Source organism: Alligator mississippiensis, chromosome 5 (assembly GCF_030867095.1).
Source record: "Alligator mississippiensis isolate rAllMis1 chromosome 5, rAllMis1, whole genome shotgun sequence".
Classification (NCBI taxonomy): domain Eukaryota; kingdom Metazoa; phylum Chordata; order Crocodylia; family Alligatoridae; genus Alligator; species Alligator mississippiensis.
This window is the reverse complement of record NC_081828.1, coordinates 55288282-55307871: the sequence shown is the minus strand read 5'-3', so window position 1 is coordinate 55307871 and position 19590 is coordinate 55288282. Positions and strand designations below refer to the sequence as shown.

The window sequence follows — 19590 nt, the reverse complement described above, 5'->3', positions numbered from 1 at the left end:
GTTCTAGGGAAGGAAGCTATTTAGTGTAGTAGTAATTGAAAGTATCTGCTGACTATCTAACCATATTTCATGACAGTGGTTCTCAGACAGTGGTCAATAGCAAGATTGTTCAGATATGGTCTTCCAATTTTAATGTGATGGATGCATCTTTACAATTTTATAACAACATATTTTGGCTACCTAGAATAGCTAAATGGTTATGTAATTTTCATTGTTATTCACTTTTCTTAATGTTTCTATGCTCTGTAATATTCAGCAGAATGAAGCAGATTTAAAATGTCATTTTAATTTTTTTACTTTGCAGATCCTAAGCAATCTTGTCATGGAGGAGCTCCTGCCTAACCTTCAGACCATGATCCTGCCTAAAATGAAAGGAAGGAGGAACTACAGGAAGAGGACTTGGTTTGGCGTATGTGTGATCCCTTGCTCAGCAGTTCTTACACAGCAGTTGTCCCGTTGGTCCTAATGCCATGCTTTATTTATATCTTACTGATTTTAGATTGTAGAAGAAACATACAATTTGGTCCAAGAACAGGTTTCAGAAGGATTAAGTACCCTGAAAGAAGAATGTGAAGATCTTACAAAATCTCTTGAAGGAACAGTTCGTTCAGATGTGGATCAGATTTTAAACTCAACGAACTTCTTAGCTGGTAAAATCAAAGGTTAGTGGAGAACAAAAGCTCCTGCTTCTAAGCCAGCTGGGTTGAAGCAGTTCTTTAGAATCATCTATTACATGTTATCAAGTGCCCACTGGTTTAAGAAGTCTTATTCTTTCAGGTGTTTAATGTGTGCTCCAACAATCTTTTATGTGAATTGAAATACTTTAGTTCTGATTTGCAGATGTCAGCCCCTCAGAAGTTGGAATCCCAGAAGAAGCATCCAAAAATCAGTGGTTACTTCTGAAAATATTGGTCAGAGTAGCTAACTCTGCTTTCAGTTTCACCAGCACAGCATTGTCTGAGGAAGCATAGGCGACTGGTGGGGAGGGCACGGGGGGGGTCATGTGCCCCCCCGACATAGCTCTCCCCACTGCCAACACTGCTGGCGGTGTTTGCAGGTGCTCGGCAGCTGCATCCCTGCTGCCGATGCTGATGTCGGCTTCTGCGGGTGCCCCCCCCCAGACTCAGGAGGCACCAGTCACCCATGTGAGGAGGGTTACATGAATGCACCCAAAAGCAGAATTTGGCTTATTGGTTAGACATGTTCCACATTGGAATTTTCAGTTAAGGCATAAGTGGCCTAATGGATGATTGATGTGAAAAAAGCAGTTACAGTTTTGTATGGAATATGCAAAATAGCAAGAATTAGATGAGGATTTTGCATTTATTGTGAAAAAAACTCAGAATGTTTTTTTTTTTTGTTCAAGTCGCTTACTATTCTTATGTAAAGGAGTATAAGTTATCTTCGCTGGAGGATAAAGCTTCAAATGTAGTCAACATGTTATGCACTGTGCCAGAGGTCACAGTGATATTCACAGTACATCCCAGTGTTTGTCACTACCATATTTGTCAGATGCTCTTTCCTCTTTCCCCTCAGTGCAGCCAACCTGCCACAATTTGGTTGGATTGGCTATGGGAAAAGATGTGTCCATTGTTTTTCAAACTCCACAAACTCTTCCTATCCTCACTAGAGTTATCTCTGAGGAGGACAAGTGTCTTGAATGACTCTGGGAAGAGTACTCTGGCTAAAGTAATTATTGTCTGTAGAGTTTTAAAATAAAGGGGTCTGGAATCCTAACAGTTGTCTATTTTATTTTCTAAATCTTCAGCAACTGTTTCTGAGCCTGCCCAGAAGTGCTGCACAGAGAATATCCAACCATTTCTTGCTTCCATATTGGAGGAGCTAATGGGTCCAGTGAGTTCTGGATTCAGTGAAGTCCGTTGCCTCTTTGAAAAAGAGGTTAATGAGATTAGCCAGAACTTTCAGAAAACAAATGATACCACACAGCTAACAGAGGTAAGAGAAGAATATAAATAAGTCCTTTTATGGTTACACATGCAGTAAAGAGTTAGATTCATGGATTCATAGATGCTAGGGTCAGAAGGGACCTCAACAGATCATCGAGTCCGAACCCCTGTCTAGGCAGGAAAGAGTGGATCAGATGACCCCAGCCAGATGCCTATCCAGCCTTCTCTTAAAGACCCCCAAGGTAGGGGAGAGCACCATCTCCCTTGGAAGCCCATTCCAAATTTTGGCCACCCTTACTGTGAAGTTTTTTCTGATATCTAGCCTAAATCTGCTGTCTGTCAGTTTGTGACCATTGTTCCTTGTTACCCCAAGAGGCGCCCTGGTGAACAGAGCATCTCCGATCCCTTGCTGCATCCCCTTAATGAATTTGTAGGCAGCCACAAGATCACCTCTCAGCCTTCTCTAATTGGAACTTAACTGATAATAGCTTTGTTGGTTTTACAGGAGTATAAGAAATAATTCCTTGTTTTGTGTCAGTAAAATAGCCATATGGCAGTTGAACAGTCATCAACACTAAAAGTACAAATAAGTTAATCAAGATGTTCCCACAAGTAGCTGTATGATCTTTATACTTGTTAAGAATTTGCCTCTGATTGCTTTTTTTGAACACCTGTTTTTTCCTTTCTGGGATGTAGAGTTTGGAGCAACTGAGAAAACTGCCACTCAACTCTGTGAAAATGGAACCTTGCTATCTTAAAGTCAATCTTCTCCAGGAGCTACTCCAGGACCTCAAGAGTCGCTTTAAGTTCTACTATATAGACTTTGTAATTCAGAAGACACAGAACTTCATGCAAGAGGTACAGTAAGATTCGATTTTTTTTACTTTGACAAAACGGATTAGGGGCATGTGTAGATGAAACAGAGTCCTAAATTGAAGCAATAAAAATAGCCATATGGCAGTTGAACAGTCAATTGAACTGAACTTTGGCTCAGGCTCCTGAAACACAGAATTTTAAATCTAGTTTACTATTTGTTGTCTACACCTTGTTTGGTTTGTAAAATCAGGCCAGCTCTAAGGTAGATGCTTTTGCCGGTATAGTAATGTTGGTTAGAGGTGTGATTTTTATTTATTTATTGTAATGTTTCTATGAGAGTAAAAATCCCTAGTGTAAACTAGTTACACTGGCATAAAAATGTCCATATATCTTGATTTGCTCAGGGAACCACTATAAGCCATTCTAGCAGAGATGTTCACGTGCTAATGTAAGTTGCATCTACACCTAGGTAGTTTGACAGTATAGCTGTATTTGTATAACTCAACGTTTCTTGAAATTTGTAGGTTTACCTGTGGGTCAGCCACTTTCGTGTACAGCACCCCCCCCCCCCCCCCCAGCAGAACCAGGTTCACAATACATATGGAAACATGTATCCTTAGCCTTTAACATCTTTGTCTTTATTTCTAGCTTATGGAAAATGCTGTTTATACTTTTGAGCAGCTGTTTTCTCCAAACTTGCAAGGAGACGTAGCAAAAATTACAACAGCCATTGAAAAAGTCAAACTGAGAGTACTAAAGGTAACACTTCTCTGGGTCAATTGTATACCAAAACACTAAGGGATCAGGCTTGATTATCTTTTTGTAGTAAATAAAGGGTGTATTTTGTCCTATTTAATATTGAGAAGAAATTGTTTTGCGCCATGTAACAGAAAATGTGAATTTAATAGCATTTGACAAAAATGTAAATGACTGTGCAAGTAGCAACATTATGGAGAATCATGTTTTCCATCTATGATGGGGATGACTGGAAGCAGTAGTAGTAGTATTCTTCCTTAGACGTGCTTTAGAGATAGTAGTTAATCCTCACAACACCAGGTGGAAAACTCATCTCTATGTAGACTTCAGGAAAAGGTTTGTGCAATACATCAAGTGCCGCATAAACCCTCAAAACAGTGATTAAATAGGATTAATGTGGTGCATGTGCTAGCCATCTGTGTAGGATTGAATTTCAGTCCATGTGAGCAAGGATATTAATCCTGTAAAATCATTTGTACTTGGAACCCAATGGAAATTTTGTGCATAGAGGACTGGCAGGAGTGATGTCCTATGTATTACATCCATTTTACAAGTGAGGGCAGAGACCACAGATTTGCCTAGAGGATATTAATGCTAGAGACTAGATTAGAACATAGGATTTCCTAACTCCAATTTCTGTACTCAAGTCTCTGGACTGGGGTTTTTTTTTCTAGTCACATGCTGTTACAAGTAGTTGAGGAAAACCCATATGGATAAAATGTTGGCCAAACCTAGATATTTTTTACATTTCAAAATAGTTTGGCTAATTCTTTTAAATATGTATGACATTATTTTCATGAACAGTGCCCTCTTAGGGCCAGATCCTCAGCTGGTATAACTTGTTGTAACTACAGTGAGTAGCAAAGCTATAAAAATGTATTTCTGTATTTATTTATACAATTTGTATGCTGCCCTTCCCAACAAAAGCTTAGAGTAGCATACAGCGAGAATGAATAAACAAAGCAAAATAACAAAATAAGCACACGTCCACTAAACAACATCTCAGCACTGCGTGTGGTGCTTGGTCTTTGCTGGTGTGCGACAGTGCTACATGCAGTGCCTACTCCAGACAGCCTGGGATTCATGCTCTGTATGGTGCCCATCACTAATGACAAGGCAACAGGACAGATGACTCACGATTGATTAACTGTTCCAAATACGTTTTTCCCATTTATCTGGTTTTGACAGCAATATGACTATGACAGCAGCACTGTCCGGAAGAAGATATTTCAGGAAGCATTGGTAGAGATCACATTACCCACAATGCAGAAGACACTGGCTTCACTATGCAAACCAGTAAGTTACTTCACTGCCCTGTGTTTAAAAAAGAATTATGAAAGTGATTATGGAATTAATATACTGATGGCCAAATCCTAGACATCTAATACTGATTAGCCATAGGTGGTTATGTAGAGCAGCTATATGTAGGGCCAAATGACTGAGGGTTGTCAGTTTGGTTCATGAGGAGTAGGGAAAGGACAAGAGATGTGGCTGTGATCAGGGTGTGGGGCATAGGGAACTGTAGTAAGTCTGTGGCCACGGGGCAGCCATGTGGCCCCTGCCCAGCTCAGGCTTGGCTGCAGCCCTTCCCTTGAATCTTGCCCACCATGCCTACCTCTTAATGAAGGTTATAAAAGGGAGGATGCCTGTGGGCTCTGCATGAGCCAGAGTCTGTGTCATTTCCCACTGGGCCTCTCCTGGGTCCTGTCCATCCGTCTTGCACCCCAGGCTAGCAGGCCCTCTCAGCCTAGCTGTACTTCTGCCGGGCACCTATTGCCTTAAGGGTTCCTCGCGTGGCTCTGTACTTCCCCTATACCATGCCTCAAGCCTCCCAGGTGTTCTCTATCTGTGATGCTGCCTAGTTATGAACTCAGCCCTTCTCCAGGATCCTGGACCCTCCCTGGTCCAACATGCTTCCACTTCTCTGGGCTTCCAGACCCCCCTGAACCAACTTGCAGCCCTTCACTGGACTCAGGGGCCTTCTGATCCAGCTTAGCTCTTCCCTGGGCACCAGGATGCTCTGTGGGCTCAAAATAAAACAAAAGCCACTTGCCTGTAAAACACAGTCCTTCTCTGCCTGGGGGACTTGCCTGAGTTCTCTTTTGGTCAGGTCAGTCTTTCATTAGCCCCTGCAAGTGGTCTCACAGGCTGAGAGCTCCCTTAAAGGATCAGGTACACACCCCAGTGCCCTGCTACAGGAACTCATGCAAATATGTTCTCTTTTCACATCTTTTTGTTAACCTTATGTCCAGACCTGTCACATCTCTTCCATACAGCTGGGGTACTGGGAATTATTCCAGTGCTTAGGCCTCTGTAAACTCCTTCTAGCTCTAAAATGTATGGAGAGATGGGAAAGGACTTAAGTCCCTGTTTTTTGGGTTTTGGGGGTGGGGAGGTTGTATTCGTATTTGTGTCAGATTATTTGCGTGTTGAGAGAAGTTGCTGTTTCATATGAAGTTTAATGGTGGGACAATCACTGGGGGAATCCCTGCCCCAATCAGTCTGCTTGCAGGCTGAGGGCAAATCTGAGTCTGGTTGAGCTGTTTTTTTTACTCTCTGGCTGACAGCCCTGCACCCAGGCACCTGTCTTCAGGTTCCACAGCACTATGGATATTCTGTTAAGCTGAAAGTCTGTCCATCACTGAAGAACTTTCCCCTGCACTAGGATACTGGCAAATTGCTCTGCATATTCAGTGTCTTCCCTGGTAATTTTCTTCAACTCAAAGTGCCATATAGGACAAGGGAAATGTGACAAACTAGGCAGATGTATGTGTATAACTGCCAAAAGCTTGTCTTCACATGACTGTTGTAACTATCTCATTCTAACTGATTGCTTAACTTGAGATGCTTTAACTGATTTGTAAAAATTACTGTGGACACTCCATGTTTGTTACAGACTACAAATGTTTGCTCGTAAGCCTGGAGCAAATATATGCAGACTACTGTGGCTAGGTAACACAACTTATAAAAGTTCAGTGTAGACATATCCAGCATTGCTATCCCAGGAGTAAGGTTCTCTTCCTTACTTTACCCCCCAGATAAAAACAACAGACCATCTCGGTTTCCTTTGGGAGCCCAGAAGTGTTGCATGCATTCTTAATTTTGTACTACAGAAGTAATGAGTCCCAACTTTTTTCCCAGAATTAGGAGTGTGGAAAGACCACTAATCTTAGTGGTTTCTCGCTATGCTGTGTCTGGTTTCCTGTGACCTGATGAAGAATGTCTTGCATTTAAGTGTTCGTCTAACTTTAGCCTAACTACAGAGTTGGTCCAAAAAAAGATATCACCCTAAGAAATCCTTGCATCTGATCTTGTAGTAATTTCAACTCAGAATTGTTCTGTATACAGTTAATATAAATGAGAAAGAAGAGGCTTAGAGGTGTTTAGCATACTGAAATATATTGTTGGCATTGATTACTATGTATTACTTTGTCACACACAACTCGTGATCTAGGACTAATCAGTTTTGGTGACTGCATATGGGAAGGACAACATGTGAAATATAGATATGAGAAATTTAAATAGCAAGGAGACTGATTTGCATGATTTTTAGGAATATATGTCCATTGGCTTGCAAGCATGAATCATCTAAATATTAAAATTTATGCTTTTTTCTATATTGTATATAGTCACACATTATATACATATTTTAAAGGGATACCTTTCTATTTCTTTTCATATCCCCAAATGTAATGGTTTTCCTACTGTTTATAAGCTATTGACAGTACATCCAGGACTACATATTTATTAATAGGTATTAATCAGTGTTTCATCACATTCGTTATACTGGAAAACAAAGTCCTCATTTTATCTATTGATCTGGGCAGTGCATAAACTTCTACCAAAACTCAAGTTCTTCTTGCTGGATATTGTAGTGTAAATCAGGCCTCCGTGTAAATTAGCAACCAATTCTAGAAGTGGTGGATTGCTTGATGAAACCTTAAACGGTACTTTGCAGCTAATAAGCCAACAGATGTCTGTTTTGAGAACATGGTTCTGATGATGCTAGTATCTTACACCTAGGCAGAAGTCACCATACGCACTTCACATGCTGCAATCTAGTGGTAGTACTCATCTGCTAGACAGGCTGTATAGGAAATGAAGCACTGAGTTAGAAGCATTATACTCCAATAACAAATCTCTGCCTCTCCCACTATTTTTTTGACAGTGTGTGTACCTTGGATGACAGTTTTTGGCACAGTTATTTGCTTACCTACTGCTTATTTAGAATCTAAGAATTATTATTTAGTGTCCTAAAACAATGTATTCTAAAGCTTACAAAAAAATAGAATTCTTGGTTTCAAAACGATAACTTTTAGTAGACCAAATGGGAAATCGCAAGGAAATTGTCCCTTTCTGCAAGCTTTCAGGATCAAAGTCAGGCTCTGGGAAAAGTATAGATGGTACAAGATTGTAAAAAGTCCCCATAGGTAGGAAATAAACTTCATTTTTGCACAGAGGGAGCTGAAGATGGAAGGCTGTCCCTCTGGGTTCATGAATGTCCCAGTTTTCCTGCTATTTCTTGTCGCAAAAGGACAATTTTCTTGCAATTTCCCAGCTGGTTTAATAAAAGGTATCATTTTGGAGCCAAGAATTCTATTTTTTTTTTTTGTTGTCTTCTTGTCTCAGACAAACACGACTACCAAGTACACTCCTTCTAATGCTTATGAACTCTAAATTCTTTCAATACAATATGGTAAGTTCTATTAAATACATGACTCTGAGCATATGCAACTAATTTTAACCCTAGAGAACTTAGTAGCATTAAATGGGAGCTAGTAGGGTTCTGTTCCATGTTGGGGTGACAGATTCTTAGGGACTTCAGAGAGCTACAGTTTTGGACTTCTTTTCCTTTCTTGTTTCTTTTCACAGGAGCTGCAGAAATATGAACAGTTCATCTTTGCAGATTACACCAGTGTGATACAAGTAGAGAATGTCTATGAAGAAATTTTATATCACACATTGCTTGATGAAACCTTAAAAGGTACGAATGGGTCTGAGGTGATAGCAATAATGCTCAGAGTGTGGGTCTGTGAAGCTAGTGGGAACTCTGAGGCTATAAACAGATTTCAAAGATTTCATAGATGTTAGGGTTGGAAGAGACCTTGTGATGTTGCCAAATGAAGTAGATTAGCTGTGGCAAGATGCATCTTGCCTGACCCTGCAGAATAATGGAAGACATTCTCCGCTTACAGAGATGCACATTGGAGATTCCCCATGGCATGTTTCTGCAAGATTGGGTTTCTTGCTTGGAGAGACATGCCCTAGGCAATCTTTGTGTGACAACTCTCTTTAAGTGGGGCAAGTCACTTAAAGATGCAACTTGCAGTTTCCCCCCAGGACTTGTCTCTAAGCATGGAGCTCCAACTTTCGCCACTTACAAAGATGTGCCTTGTAGATTCCCTTGGGCACCTCTCTAAGCATGGAACCCTAGCTTTCTCCACTTATAGAGGCATGCCCTGGGGAATCTCAAAGGCATGTTAATTTGGGAAAGCTGGGTTTCCATGCTTACAGAGGTATACCGAGGAGATTGCCCAGATCATGTCTCTGTAAGGGGAAAGCCGGGCAGTCGCTCCTGGGGCTTGATGGGCCTGATCTTACTGGAGAATTTGGGGATATGTAGGATCGGGCCTCTCAAGCTATGGGAGCACCTGCCCAAGGCTGACAACTCTGGGCCCTCAAGCAAACAGATGTCTGCCACAATAAAGTGACAGAAAGTGTTACCATCTTTGTGACTACAAATTTTGAGCATCTGTGGCACGACAAGGTGTATGGCTGTCTGTTAGCTTGGCTTTTGTGCTGCAGTAGAAATTTTTGTAGTGGCACAAGGACGACTTGTGTTTCCTCCCTGGGCTATCTTGCTCAAATCTAGGTCCCAATCTTCCTAAAGATTGGAAGCATTAAGATTCTGGGGCCTTAGTTCAGCCCATGACAGAGTTGGGACAAGCAGCTGTTTGAACAGAGATATTAACTTAACAAAATCTTGATATCAAGAGCCATTTTTGGCTGAAGTGTTTCCCTACTGAAGATTTTGCACCTTCAGTGTACTTTGGCTCCAGATGACCAGATAGCCCAGCAATTCAATATTTGCAGAGAATTAGTAATGTCTCATGTCTGTTGGACTAAATTTCTCAGAATTAAATATTCTGTCAAAAATATGATTGTCACTATAGCAGTACTCTGTATGCACCTGTGTCTTTGTAGACGTCAAAGATAGAAAAAAACGTTGATAATATATATCTATGATAAAAAAGAAAAGTTCTGTATTCCACAACCAATTTTAGATGGTCCCCTGGTTGTACTGCTGGCCCCAAATGTAGGTTTTGTAATTTATATATTGTGTACAAACTCTCTCTGTCTTTCTCTCTCTCTCAGTGAATTGAATTGTCCTTAAAGTATCTTTAATTTCAATTGAAATAATTTTGGATTTTAATGTCCCCCTATTGCTTTGTGAAACCAAACACTAATATTCTGTTAGTGTAAGAAAAATGGCAAGTATAACTTCCTAATCAAGTTTTCTTGTTCAAGATTAATAAAATGTTCAGCAAAAGTTAAAATTAGGCTTTTATAAATAATTTCTGATGTTTGAAGGGTTGGAGAGTAAATTCTTTATTTAGAGTGTTCTTAAAATGTCAGGTTTTTTCAAATCATTTTGGTCTTTTTGTCCTAATTAGTGATAAAAGAAGCTGCCAGCTTGAAGAAACACAACCTTTTTGAGGACAGTCTCAACATGCCTTGTGAAAGTGTGTCCAGTTTAACTGACTTGAAGACCCCTTCAGGATCAACACAAACCACCCCAGCTAAGAAACCATCCACCACCCTCACGGAAATATCAGATACTGAAACTCAAAATGAAGAGGTGCTTGTTTTGGCAGAAAATATTTCCCAGGAAGAATGTTATGATGCTGGAAAGGCAAATGATGAAGGAACAATTGTTGACATGACTAACATTCCTGAAACCATTAGTGAAAAAATGATCTTTACAGACATGACTGATAAACAGGAGTCCCAATTTTCTACTCCTAGGGAAGAAGAGGCTGTAGAGGAAAAAATAACTTCCCAAAATGAAAATACAGTGGAGGCAGAGTTTGGGGGGAAAACTGAAAAAGAAAGTCAGGTACAAGAAGAGGCTATGGAGGAGAAGGTAACTTCCAAGAATGAAAATGAAGTGGAGGCAGAGTTTGGAGGGAACACAGAAAAAGACAGTGGGGTACCAGAGGAGGCTGTGGAAATGAAGGTAAGTCCCCAGAATGAGGATGGAATGGAGGCAGAGTTTGGTGGAATAACCGGGAAAAAAAGTCCACTACAAAAGGAGGTTATGGAGGATAAGATCACTTTACTTAACAAAAATGCAGTGATGGCAGATCCTGCCAATAGCACTGCAAGAGAAAGTCAGGCTCAAGAGGGGGCTGTGGAGGAAAAGGTAAGCATCCAGAGTGAAGAGGCAGAGCTGGCAGGGCACCTTGAGACGGCAAGCCAGGCACAGCAGGAGGCTGTGGAAGAGGTGAGTTCCCAGGTTGAACTTGTAGTGGAGGCAGTGATTGGAGGGAATGTTGAAAAAAAAGATCAGATGCAGGAGGAGGGTATGGATGAGAAGGTAAGTTCCCCAAGTCAAGATGCAGGGCAGTCAGGGTTTGGTGGCAAAGCAGAAGAATTGGAGGAGAATGTAATTTCTCAGAGTGAGGGTGCAGGGAAGGCAGAAATTGCAGCTAACACTGAAAAAGAAATTCAAGTACAGGAGGAAGAAGTGGAAGAGAAGGTAAGTTCTGAAAAAGAGACTTCAGACTTTGCTACGGGTACAGAGGAAGTTGATCAGGTAAAGCAGGAGGTAGTGGAGGAACAAGCAAGTTCACAGCATAAAGATGCAGTGGAGGCCATGTCTACAGGGCAGCCTGAGAGAGAAAACCAGGTACAGAGGGAGGCTGTAGAAGAGAAAGTAAGTTCTGAGAATGGGGGTGCAGTGGTGGGAGAGATTGCAGATAACATAGGGAAAGAATGTCTAGTACAACAGGAGGAGGTGGAAGAGAAAGGAAATTCACTGAGTGGGGATACAGGGGAGTTGGTGTCTACAGGGCAGCCTGAGAAAGAAAGTCAGGCTCAAGAAGGGACAGTGGTGGAGATTTTTATATCCCAGAGTGATGATGTGGTGGAGGCTGAGGTGACCCATGTCACTGAGAAAGCAAGCCAGGTACAGGAAGAGGCAGTGGAGGAGGGGGTAAGTTATGGGAAGGAGGTTGTGGTGGAGAAAGAGCTTGCCAGAGACCCAGGGCAAGGAAGTCGGGTAGAAGAGGAGCCTGTGGTGGAGAAGGTAATTTCACACAGTGAGTGTGCACTGGAGACTGTGTTTCCAGGCCAGCCTGATAGAGAAGGTTGGGTCCAAGAGGAGGCTGGGGAGAAGAAGCTAAGTTCTGAAAATGGTGTAGAGGTTGCAGATAACACTGGAAATGAAAGTCAAGAACAGGAGGAAGGTGTGGAGAAGGAGGTAAGGCTGCAGAGTGATAGTGCAGGGGAAGTCGAGTTTTCAGGGCAGCCTTATAAAGAAGGTGAGGTAAGAAAAGAGGCAATGGCAAAGATGGCAAGTTCTGGGAATGAGGGTGAAACAGAGATAGAGTTTACCAGGGACACTGAGACACAGTTTCAGGTTCAAGAAAAGATAGTAGAGGAGAAAGTAAGCTCACAGAGTGTGGATGCACTGGAGTCTGTATCTGCAGAGCAGCCTGATAAAGAAGGCCAGGAACACAGGGCGGCAGTGGAGGAGAAGATAAGTTCTGAGCATGAAGACAAAGTGGAAGTGGAGATTGGAGATAACACCAAGACAATAAGTTGGGTGCAAAAGGCAGCTGTAGAGAAAGTTCCTGCCCAGACAGAGGATGCAAGAGAGGCAGAGTTTTCAGGGCATCCTGGTGAAGAAAGTCAAGAGCAAAAGGAGGTTGCAGATGAAAAGGTATACTCCCATAGTGAAGATGCAGGGAAGTTGGAAATTACAGGAAACACTGAAAAAGGTGAAATACAAGATGAGGGCATGGACCAGAAAGTAAGTTCCCAAGGTAAAGATGCAGTAGAGTCAGAGACTGGTGAGAAAATAGGCAAAGAAGGTCAAGTGCAAAAGGAGGTTATGGAGGAGACAGTAACTGTGTATAATGAGAATGCAGAGGGGGCAGACACAACTGGGAGTATTGATAAAGGAAGTGAGATCCCCAAGGAAGCTGCAGAGCAGGAGGTACATTCACAGACTGAGGATGCAGCAGAGGCTGTGTCTCCAGGGAAGCTTGAGAGCGAAAGTCAGGGTCAAGAGGGAGCAGTGGTAGGGGATTTAATATCCCCGAGTGAGGAAGCAGTGGAACCAAAGACTGAAGATGTCACTAACAAAACAAGCCAAATGCAGGAGGAGGTGGAGGAGAAAGATTTTGAGAAAGGGGTTGCAATGGAGACAGTGTCTGCAGGGCAGCCTGATATAAAAAGTCAGGTTCAAGAGGAGCCAGTAGAGGAGAAGGTAAGTTCTGTGAAGGAGGGAGTGGTGGAGGCAAAATTTGCCAGTAACACAGAGAGAGGAGGCCAGGTACTGCAGAAAGAAGTGGAGGAAAATGTAAGTTCACTGAGGGAGGATGCACTGGAGATAGTGCCTGCAGTGCAGCCTAAGAACAGAAGTCTGGCACAGCAGGAGGCAATGAAGGAAAAGGTAAGTTTTCAGAGTGAGGGTACAGTGGTGGCAGAGATTGCAACTGTCACTGAGAAAGAAAGCCAAGTGCAGGAGAAGGAGGTGGAGAAAGTAAGTTCACTGAGCAAGGATGCAGTGGAGGCATTGTCTACAGGGCATCATGATCCTGAAAGTGAGATTCCAGAGGAGGCAGTAGAGGAGAGATTAACATCCCACCAGAGTGAAGATGCAGTGGAGCCAGAGATTGAACCCGTCACTGAGAAGGAAAGTAAAGTACAGGTGGAGGTTGTGGAAGAGAAAGTAAGTTCTCAGTGTGAGGATACAGTTGAGGCTATGTCTGCAGGGCAGACTGATATAAAATGCCAGGTTCAAGAGGAGGCAGCAAAGGAGAAGGTAAGTTCTGAGAAGGAAGGTGCAGTGGAGGCAGACTTCTCTAGTGAAATAGAGAAAGACGGTCAGGTACAGCAGGAGGCAACAGAGGAAAAAGTAAGCTTGCCGAGTGAAGATGCAGTAGAAGTAGTGTCTGCAGTACAGCCTGATAAAGGTCATGTAGAGCAAGAGGCAGTAGAGATAGTAAGTTTGCAGAGTGCAAGTGCAGTAGAAGCAGAGTTGGTGGATGTCACTGAGAGAGAAAATCTAGTACAGCAGGAGGAGGTGGAGGAAAAGGTATGTTCAGTCAGTGAGGATGTAGTTCAGGCAGTGTCTATAGGGCAGCCTGACAAAGAAAGCCAGGTTCAAGAGGAAGCAGTAGAAGGGAATGTAGTATCCCAGAGTGAAGAGGCAGTGGAGGCAGAGATTGAAGATGTCACTAAGAAAGTAAGTCAGGTACAGGAGGGGACAGTGGAGGATTACGTAAGCTCTGAGACAGGGGGTGCAGTGGAGGCAGAGATTGCCAGAGACACAGGGCAAGGAAGCCGGATAAAGCAGGAGGCCATAAGTTTGCAGTGTGAGGATGCAGTTGAGGCAGTGTTTGCAGGGCAGCCTGACATAAATAGTCAGGCACAAGAAGTGGTGGAGGAGAAGGTAAGTTCTGCGAATGAGGGTGCAGTGGAGGCTGAGGTTGCAGATAACATTGACAAGGAGAGTCACATTCAAGAGGTGGCAGACGTGGAGGAGACAAGTTCTCAGAGTGGGAATGCAGTAGAGTCAGTGTTTGCAGGGCAGCCTGATAAACAATGTTATGTACAGCAGGAGACGGTGGCAGAGCAGGTAAATTCCAAAAGGGAGGATGCAGTGGAGTCCGAGTTTGGTGAGAAGACAGAAAAAGTGAATAACATACCAGAGGGGGCAGTAGAAGGGAAGGGAAGTTTGCAGAGTGAGGTTGCAGTACAGGCAGGTATTGCAGATAACACTGAGAATGATAAGGAGGTACAGGAGAAGGATGTAGGGGAGGAGGTAGCTTCCCAGACTGAAGATGTAATGAAAGTAGAGTTTGGTGAGAACACAAAACAAGAAAGTCAGGTTCAAGAGTGTGAGGCAAGTTTAGAACATGATGTCGCAGTGGTAGATGAGTTGGACAAAAGCACTGAAAAGGAGAGTCAGGTTCAAAAAGAGGCTGTGGAAGAGAGGAGAAGATCCTGGAGTCAGGGTGTAGTGGATGCAGATATTGCAGACAACACTGCAAAAGGAAATCAGGTAGAAGAGGCAGCTCTGGAGGAGGAGGAGGTAAGTACCCAGAGTGAAGTTACAGTGGCTAAAGAATTGGACAAGAGCCCTGAAAAAAAAAGTCTGGTTCAAGAGGAGTCTGTGGAGGAAAGAGTATGTTCACAGAGGGAGGGTGTGCAGGAGACAGAGTTGGAAGGATACCTTGAGAACAAAAGTCAGGTACAGGAGTGGGCTGTGGAGGAGGTTATATCCCAGAGTGAAGATGCAGCTGAGACGGGGACTGCAGATAATGTGGAAGAAGAAAGTCAGGTGCAGGAGGAGAGCATGGGAGAAATGATGAGTTCTCCGAATGTAGATGCAGTTGAGGCAGAGTCTGGAGGCTGTACATTAGGAGTTTGTCAGATTCAAGAGAAGGCTAGGGAGGAGAAGCTAAATTTCCCAAATCAAGATACTGTGGAGGAGGAGTTGGGCAGGAGCAATGTCAAAAGAAGTAAGGTACAAGAAGTGACTGTGGAGGGAAAGATAAGTTCTGAGAGTAAAAATGCAACGGAGACAGAGTTTGTCAAAAAAACAGAAAAAGAAAACCAGGTGCAAGTTGAGGCTGTGGCAGAGAAGGTATGTTCCCAGAGCAAGGATGTAGATGAGACAGAGTTTACACGGCATCTTGAGAGAGAAGTTCAGGAACAAAAGGGGTTTTTGGAGAGGCAGATCAGTTTTCAGAGTGAAAATGCATTGAAGGAAGAGATTAGTGAAAAAACAGAAAAAGAAAGTCAGGAAACAGAGGAAGCCCTGGAGGAGAAGGTAAGTTCCAAGAAGGAAGGTATAGTGAAAGTAGAGGTTAGGGCAAACGCTGAGACAGATTGTAAAGTACAAGAAGAGGCTGTGGAAGAGAAAGTAAGTTTGCAATGTGAACATACAATAGAGACAGAGGTTGGGGGAAACACTGGACAAGAAGAGGAGAGATCCCTTACAACCACTGATAATACAAATGGTATAAGCGACTTGCTGATGGTGACAGCTGACCTAGCAGCTGTTGCTCCATCTGAGAACAAAAAAGAAGTGGTAAATGAATGTAATATTTTAAAGTTGCAGGAGCATGGTGAGGAGTGTGATGAGAACAGCAAAAATAAAGAAGAAAGTCAAGCAGATAAGTTAGTAAATAAAGAAGCTGAACATACTGAGCTCAAGATGGATCAGCCATTTTCATCCAGTTTGGGGACAGATGATGTAAATGTAGTGATCCTCACACAGGAGGGCCAATATGGGACTCGAGCAGAATGTTCAGAGATTTCCAAAGAACTGGGTAGACCTCAAGAGGCAAATGCAGAAGTGGAAACCAACCAAAGTGTCTGGTATACAGACAAGGAAAGTTGTGAAGGTCTTGATAACAAATTGGAACTACAGGAACTACGTGAAAATGTAGTCTGGGACAGAAGATCTGACCTGGAGGAAGAAGTACATCACACCCAGGCTGGGCCAGTGGAAGCTGGGGCTGAGAGCTTTCCTGATAATTCTACTGAAAGTCCCGATGCAACAAGAATGGAAATAACCATTTTGAGAATGGAAAACTTAAGAATAGAAGTGACTGATGTGCTAGAAAAAGAGGACGTGAACACTACTACTTCAGTGGGTAGTAACTCTGTTGCTGACGAGGATCAGTGTAAGCTAGTAGACATGCCTTCAAGTGCTGAAATCACAAGCTCGATGGGAAGTGAAATTCTTGCAGAGGAGAGCAGGGAGGGTAGTTGTACAGAGCAATGCTCTGAATAGTAGTAAGTGTTTTTGTTTTTCAGAAATATGCAGCCCAACCCTTCAGCATTTACTTATGCCTATAGTACCCTTGAAGTGAAAATGCTCATGTGAGTAAGGGCTGCAAGAATAGGTCCACTTCTAGTGTTGCCAACTCTTGCAGTTTTGTCAAGAGTCTCACAATATCTGGGGGGGGTTTGGTAGTGCTCCCGATGCTGGAATGAGGTTATTGCCTCAATCTCAGCTTTCATTTAACAAAAAAAAATTATTAGCTCATGGTTGTAGCGAAAAGCTTGAGAATGTGGCCTCAATTCTTCAAAGCAAAATAATTATTTATTATTTTATTTCTAAATTCACCATTTTTAAGATAAACTCATGCTTTTTATGGGGGGGGGAGAAATGACTTGTGATGCTTGTGATTGGCAATACTGCAATAGTTTGTAGGAGATCAGTAAATCAAAATGCAGATAAAAGAATTCATATAGGACTCGTGCAGTACAAAGACAATATTTAAATCTTTCAAATAAGTAATTAAATGAAAAATTTATTGGATGGTTCATCAGCCCAGTTGCATGTAAACTTTGAACTTTATGTGCTAACCAAATTACTAAAATATTTTAAAGTTTAGACAGATATTATAGACAATGAAGTATTCTGATTGTTTTTCTTTTTGTTGTATTTAAAACTGGGATAGCATTGGGAGCAGGTTTCTCAATCCCACTCTGCACTTCTGCATTATATAGCCTTTCAGAGCGCTTTACTGCTATTTCTTTTTTGTTATTAAGAGACTGATGAGAATGTTTACAGTAGCTCCAGCTATGATGATTGTGCAGCACCTACTAGCTGTGCTTTCTACCATATAGTATATTTACCTATAATATTGCAATACAGAAGATTAATAATGCTGTAGTGCAGTCCTACCACACACATACCCATTGACTTCAACAAGAGTTACCCAGTTCTGCGGGGCATTTTTATGCATGTAAAGCTGTATTGTGAAAACAGTAATGGCATGGGAAATTGCAACGAAGTGTGAAATGTCTTATATACCAGAATCATACCATATGCTTCCCCGTACCTAGATGCAATTCAAGGCAAAAAGCCCCCAGAGGAATAACTAGTTGTGCTTGGGTTTTGGAAGACAAATGGGGTCACATTTTCAAAAGCAGCTTAAAAAATTGGCAGTGGTTTTTCAAATCCAAGATTACCACCACCTATACCATGTTGTGATCCTGGCACATAAGCTGCCTTTCTGCACAGTTTGCACATACACTTGCAGGTGTTGAACCCAGAAAATCTTGGAAATGAAAAACAGTGCTTTTGCAAGTTGAGTATGCAAAACTACACCTGCAATTTTAGAGGCTATTTTAAGGCAACTTAAAAGTACAGCACAGGGCCTGAGGCTATTTATAAATAAGTACATTACTGTGGGAGTATGAGTTACAGAACTGGGCTCATAAAGAAAGTAGCATTCTTCAAGAAATAACAAAATCCCAACAGGATCCTTAATCTTGCTGGAATTTAGCTGCAGTAAATTTGATTAATATCCATTGTCTAATGCTATCCAAAGCACTATAAAATACTAATGGGGGGGGTGACACTAGTTGAAGAAATTATCGTTGCATAGCTTCAGAAACGCCATGTTGTTGGTGAACTTGACCAAATCGAAAGTTGTTGTAAAATAAATGCAAGTACACAGTGTTTATTCCATAAATGCTAGTGTGTGTGAACACTGAAGTTGGGTACAAAGTTCCCTTTTGGAATTAGTTTTAAATAGGGTTCTTCTAATATTTGTTTGATGATGAAATGTTCGAACTAGGGTCACATACAACCCTATTTCTACTGATTTGCCAGCTAACTCCCTTGTGATTTCTTATTAGTTTTGAATGTTAAGGAGTGACTTCAATTATGTAATAATTATGCCTGATAATTAATTGATGCATATCTGTTTGAACAAGTTAGGGTAGAACATAAATACTTCCATTATTGTAGACTATAGGAGAGAGTAGTAGCAGGATGCTGCCCTACAAAGAAAACTGCATTTTACTAATAAAACCATTTAGAAATATTATTCTTTTTATGTACCTTAGGCATCAAAGAGAAGTTAGCATAAACCTCATCCAAAGTAATCTTTAACCATTCATATAACAGGCTTGATGTAATATTTCCCTGTACATATTTGGTAACACAGATGTCTAATAAAAATGTCCAGCGTGGTTGTTTTTCTTAAGTAGAATGGGGAAGAACTAAGATAAATTTTGTATGCTTTCTTTTACTCTTTGTTTTTTAAATGAAGTTATTCACCACAGATTTGTTGTTGGGTTTTTTTCTTGGTGTTCTCTATACATAATGTTGAGACTTGTAAATGGATAAACTGTGGCCTACCCTCATCAATGTAATCTTGGAACAATAAACATAATTATTCAGACTGGAGTGGCATGAGGCAGAATTAGTGAAGTCAAGGATCTGACCCCCTGCAATTCCCTCATTGCATGGTCACTTTTGAACTTTTAATCAACAGAAATCATTTGCTAATGAATCATAATCATTTTTAGTTTTCCTATGGTTCCAAGAACATTACATGGATTAAATTTCCTCATCTATAAAATAGGAATAATAATACATAATCTCTTACATTAATTCTCCCACCCAACACTGTAATTAAGGGTTTTGAAGTGCTTGGAAGGGGAAAAGAACCATATATGAAATCAGTTTTGTTGTTGATATGTTTCACCTGGTTACCAACTTGTGTAGACAAAACATGAAACACATAATTTGCTTGTAACTTTGTAAAGTACTTATACGGAAATAAAATGTGGTCATCCCTTTTATTGGTTGTCAGAGGTGAGTTTTTGAATGAATCTGGAATCTTGTTGTGATAGACATCAGATGCAGTCTACTTCAGACCTCATTCATTTTGTTCCAGATTTTTAATTAGAGGGGCCAACAGAGAACAATTTCAACAACCCTCGGTCATTGCTATCTGAAGACCTGAACTTTGATGCTCCTGGCTAATGCTATGTGAGGCAGCAACTAAAAGAGGTACCAAATATGCTTGCATACCACACACAACTTCTCCCAAAAATTTAGCCTTCCAAA

The 19590-nt window shown here is 41.6% G+C and overlaps 1 protein-coding gene across 1 annotated transcript in view; it reads left to right on the top strand.

Annotated features, from left to right (window-relative positions):
* The window catches only part of NIBAN1 (niban apoptosis regulator 1), a 135749-nt gene extending 116427 nt beyond the window's left edge, over positions 1–19322 (top strand). Inside the window, exons 7-14 of the mRNA XM_019500295.2 lie at positions 305–409; positions 500–662; positions 1769–1956; positions 2604–2765; positions 3372–3482; positions 4668–4775; positions 8352–8463; positions 10154–19322. Coding sequence (XP_019355840.1) covers positions 305–409; positions 500–662; positions 1769–1956; positions 2604–2765; positions 3372–3482; positions 4668–4775; positions 8352–8463; positions 10154–16512 — 7308 coding nt within the window. The 3' untranslated portion in view covers positions 16513–19322. The remainder of the gene's footprint in view (positions 1–304; positions 410–499; positions 663–1768; positions 1957–2603; positions 2766–3371; positions 3483–4667; positions 4776–8351; positions 8464–10153) is intronic.
* Positions 19323–19590: the final 268 nt, after the last annotated feature.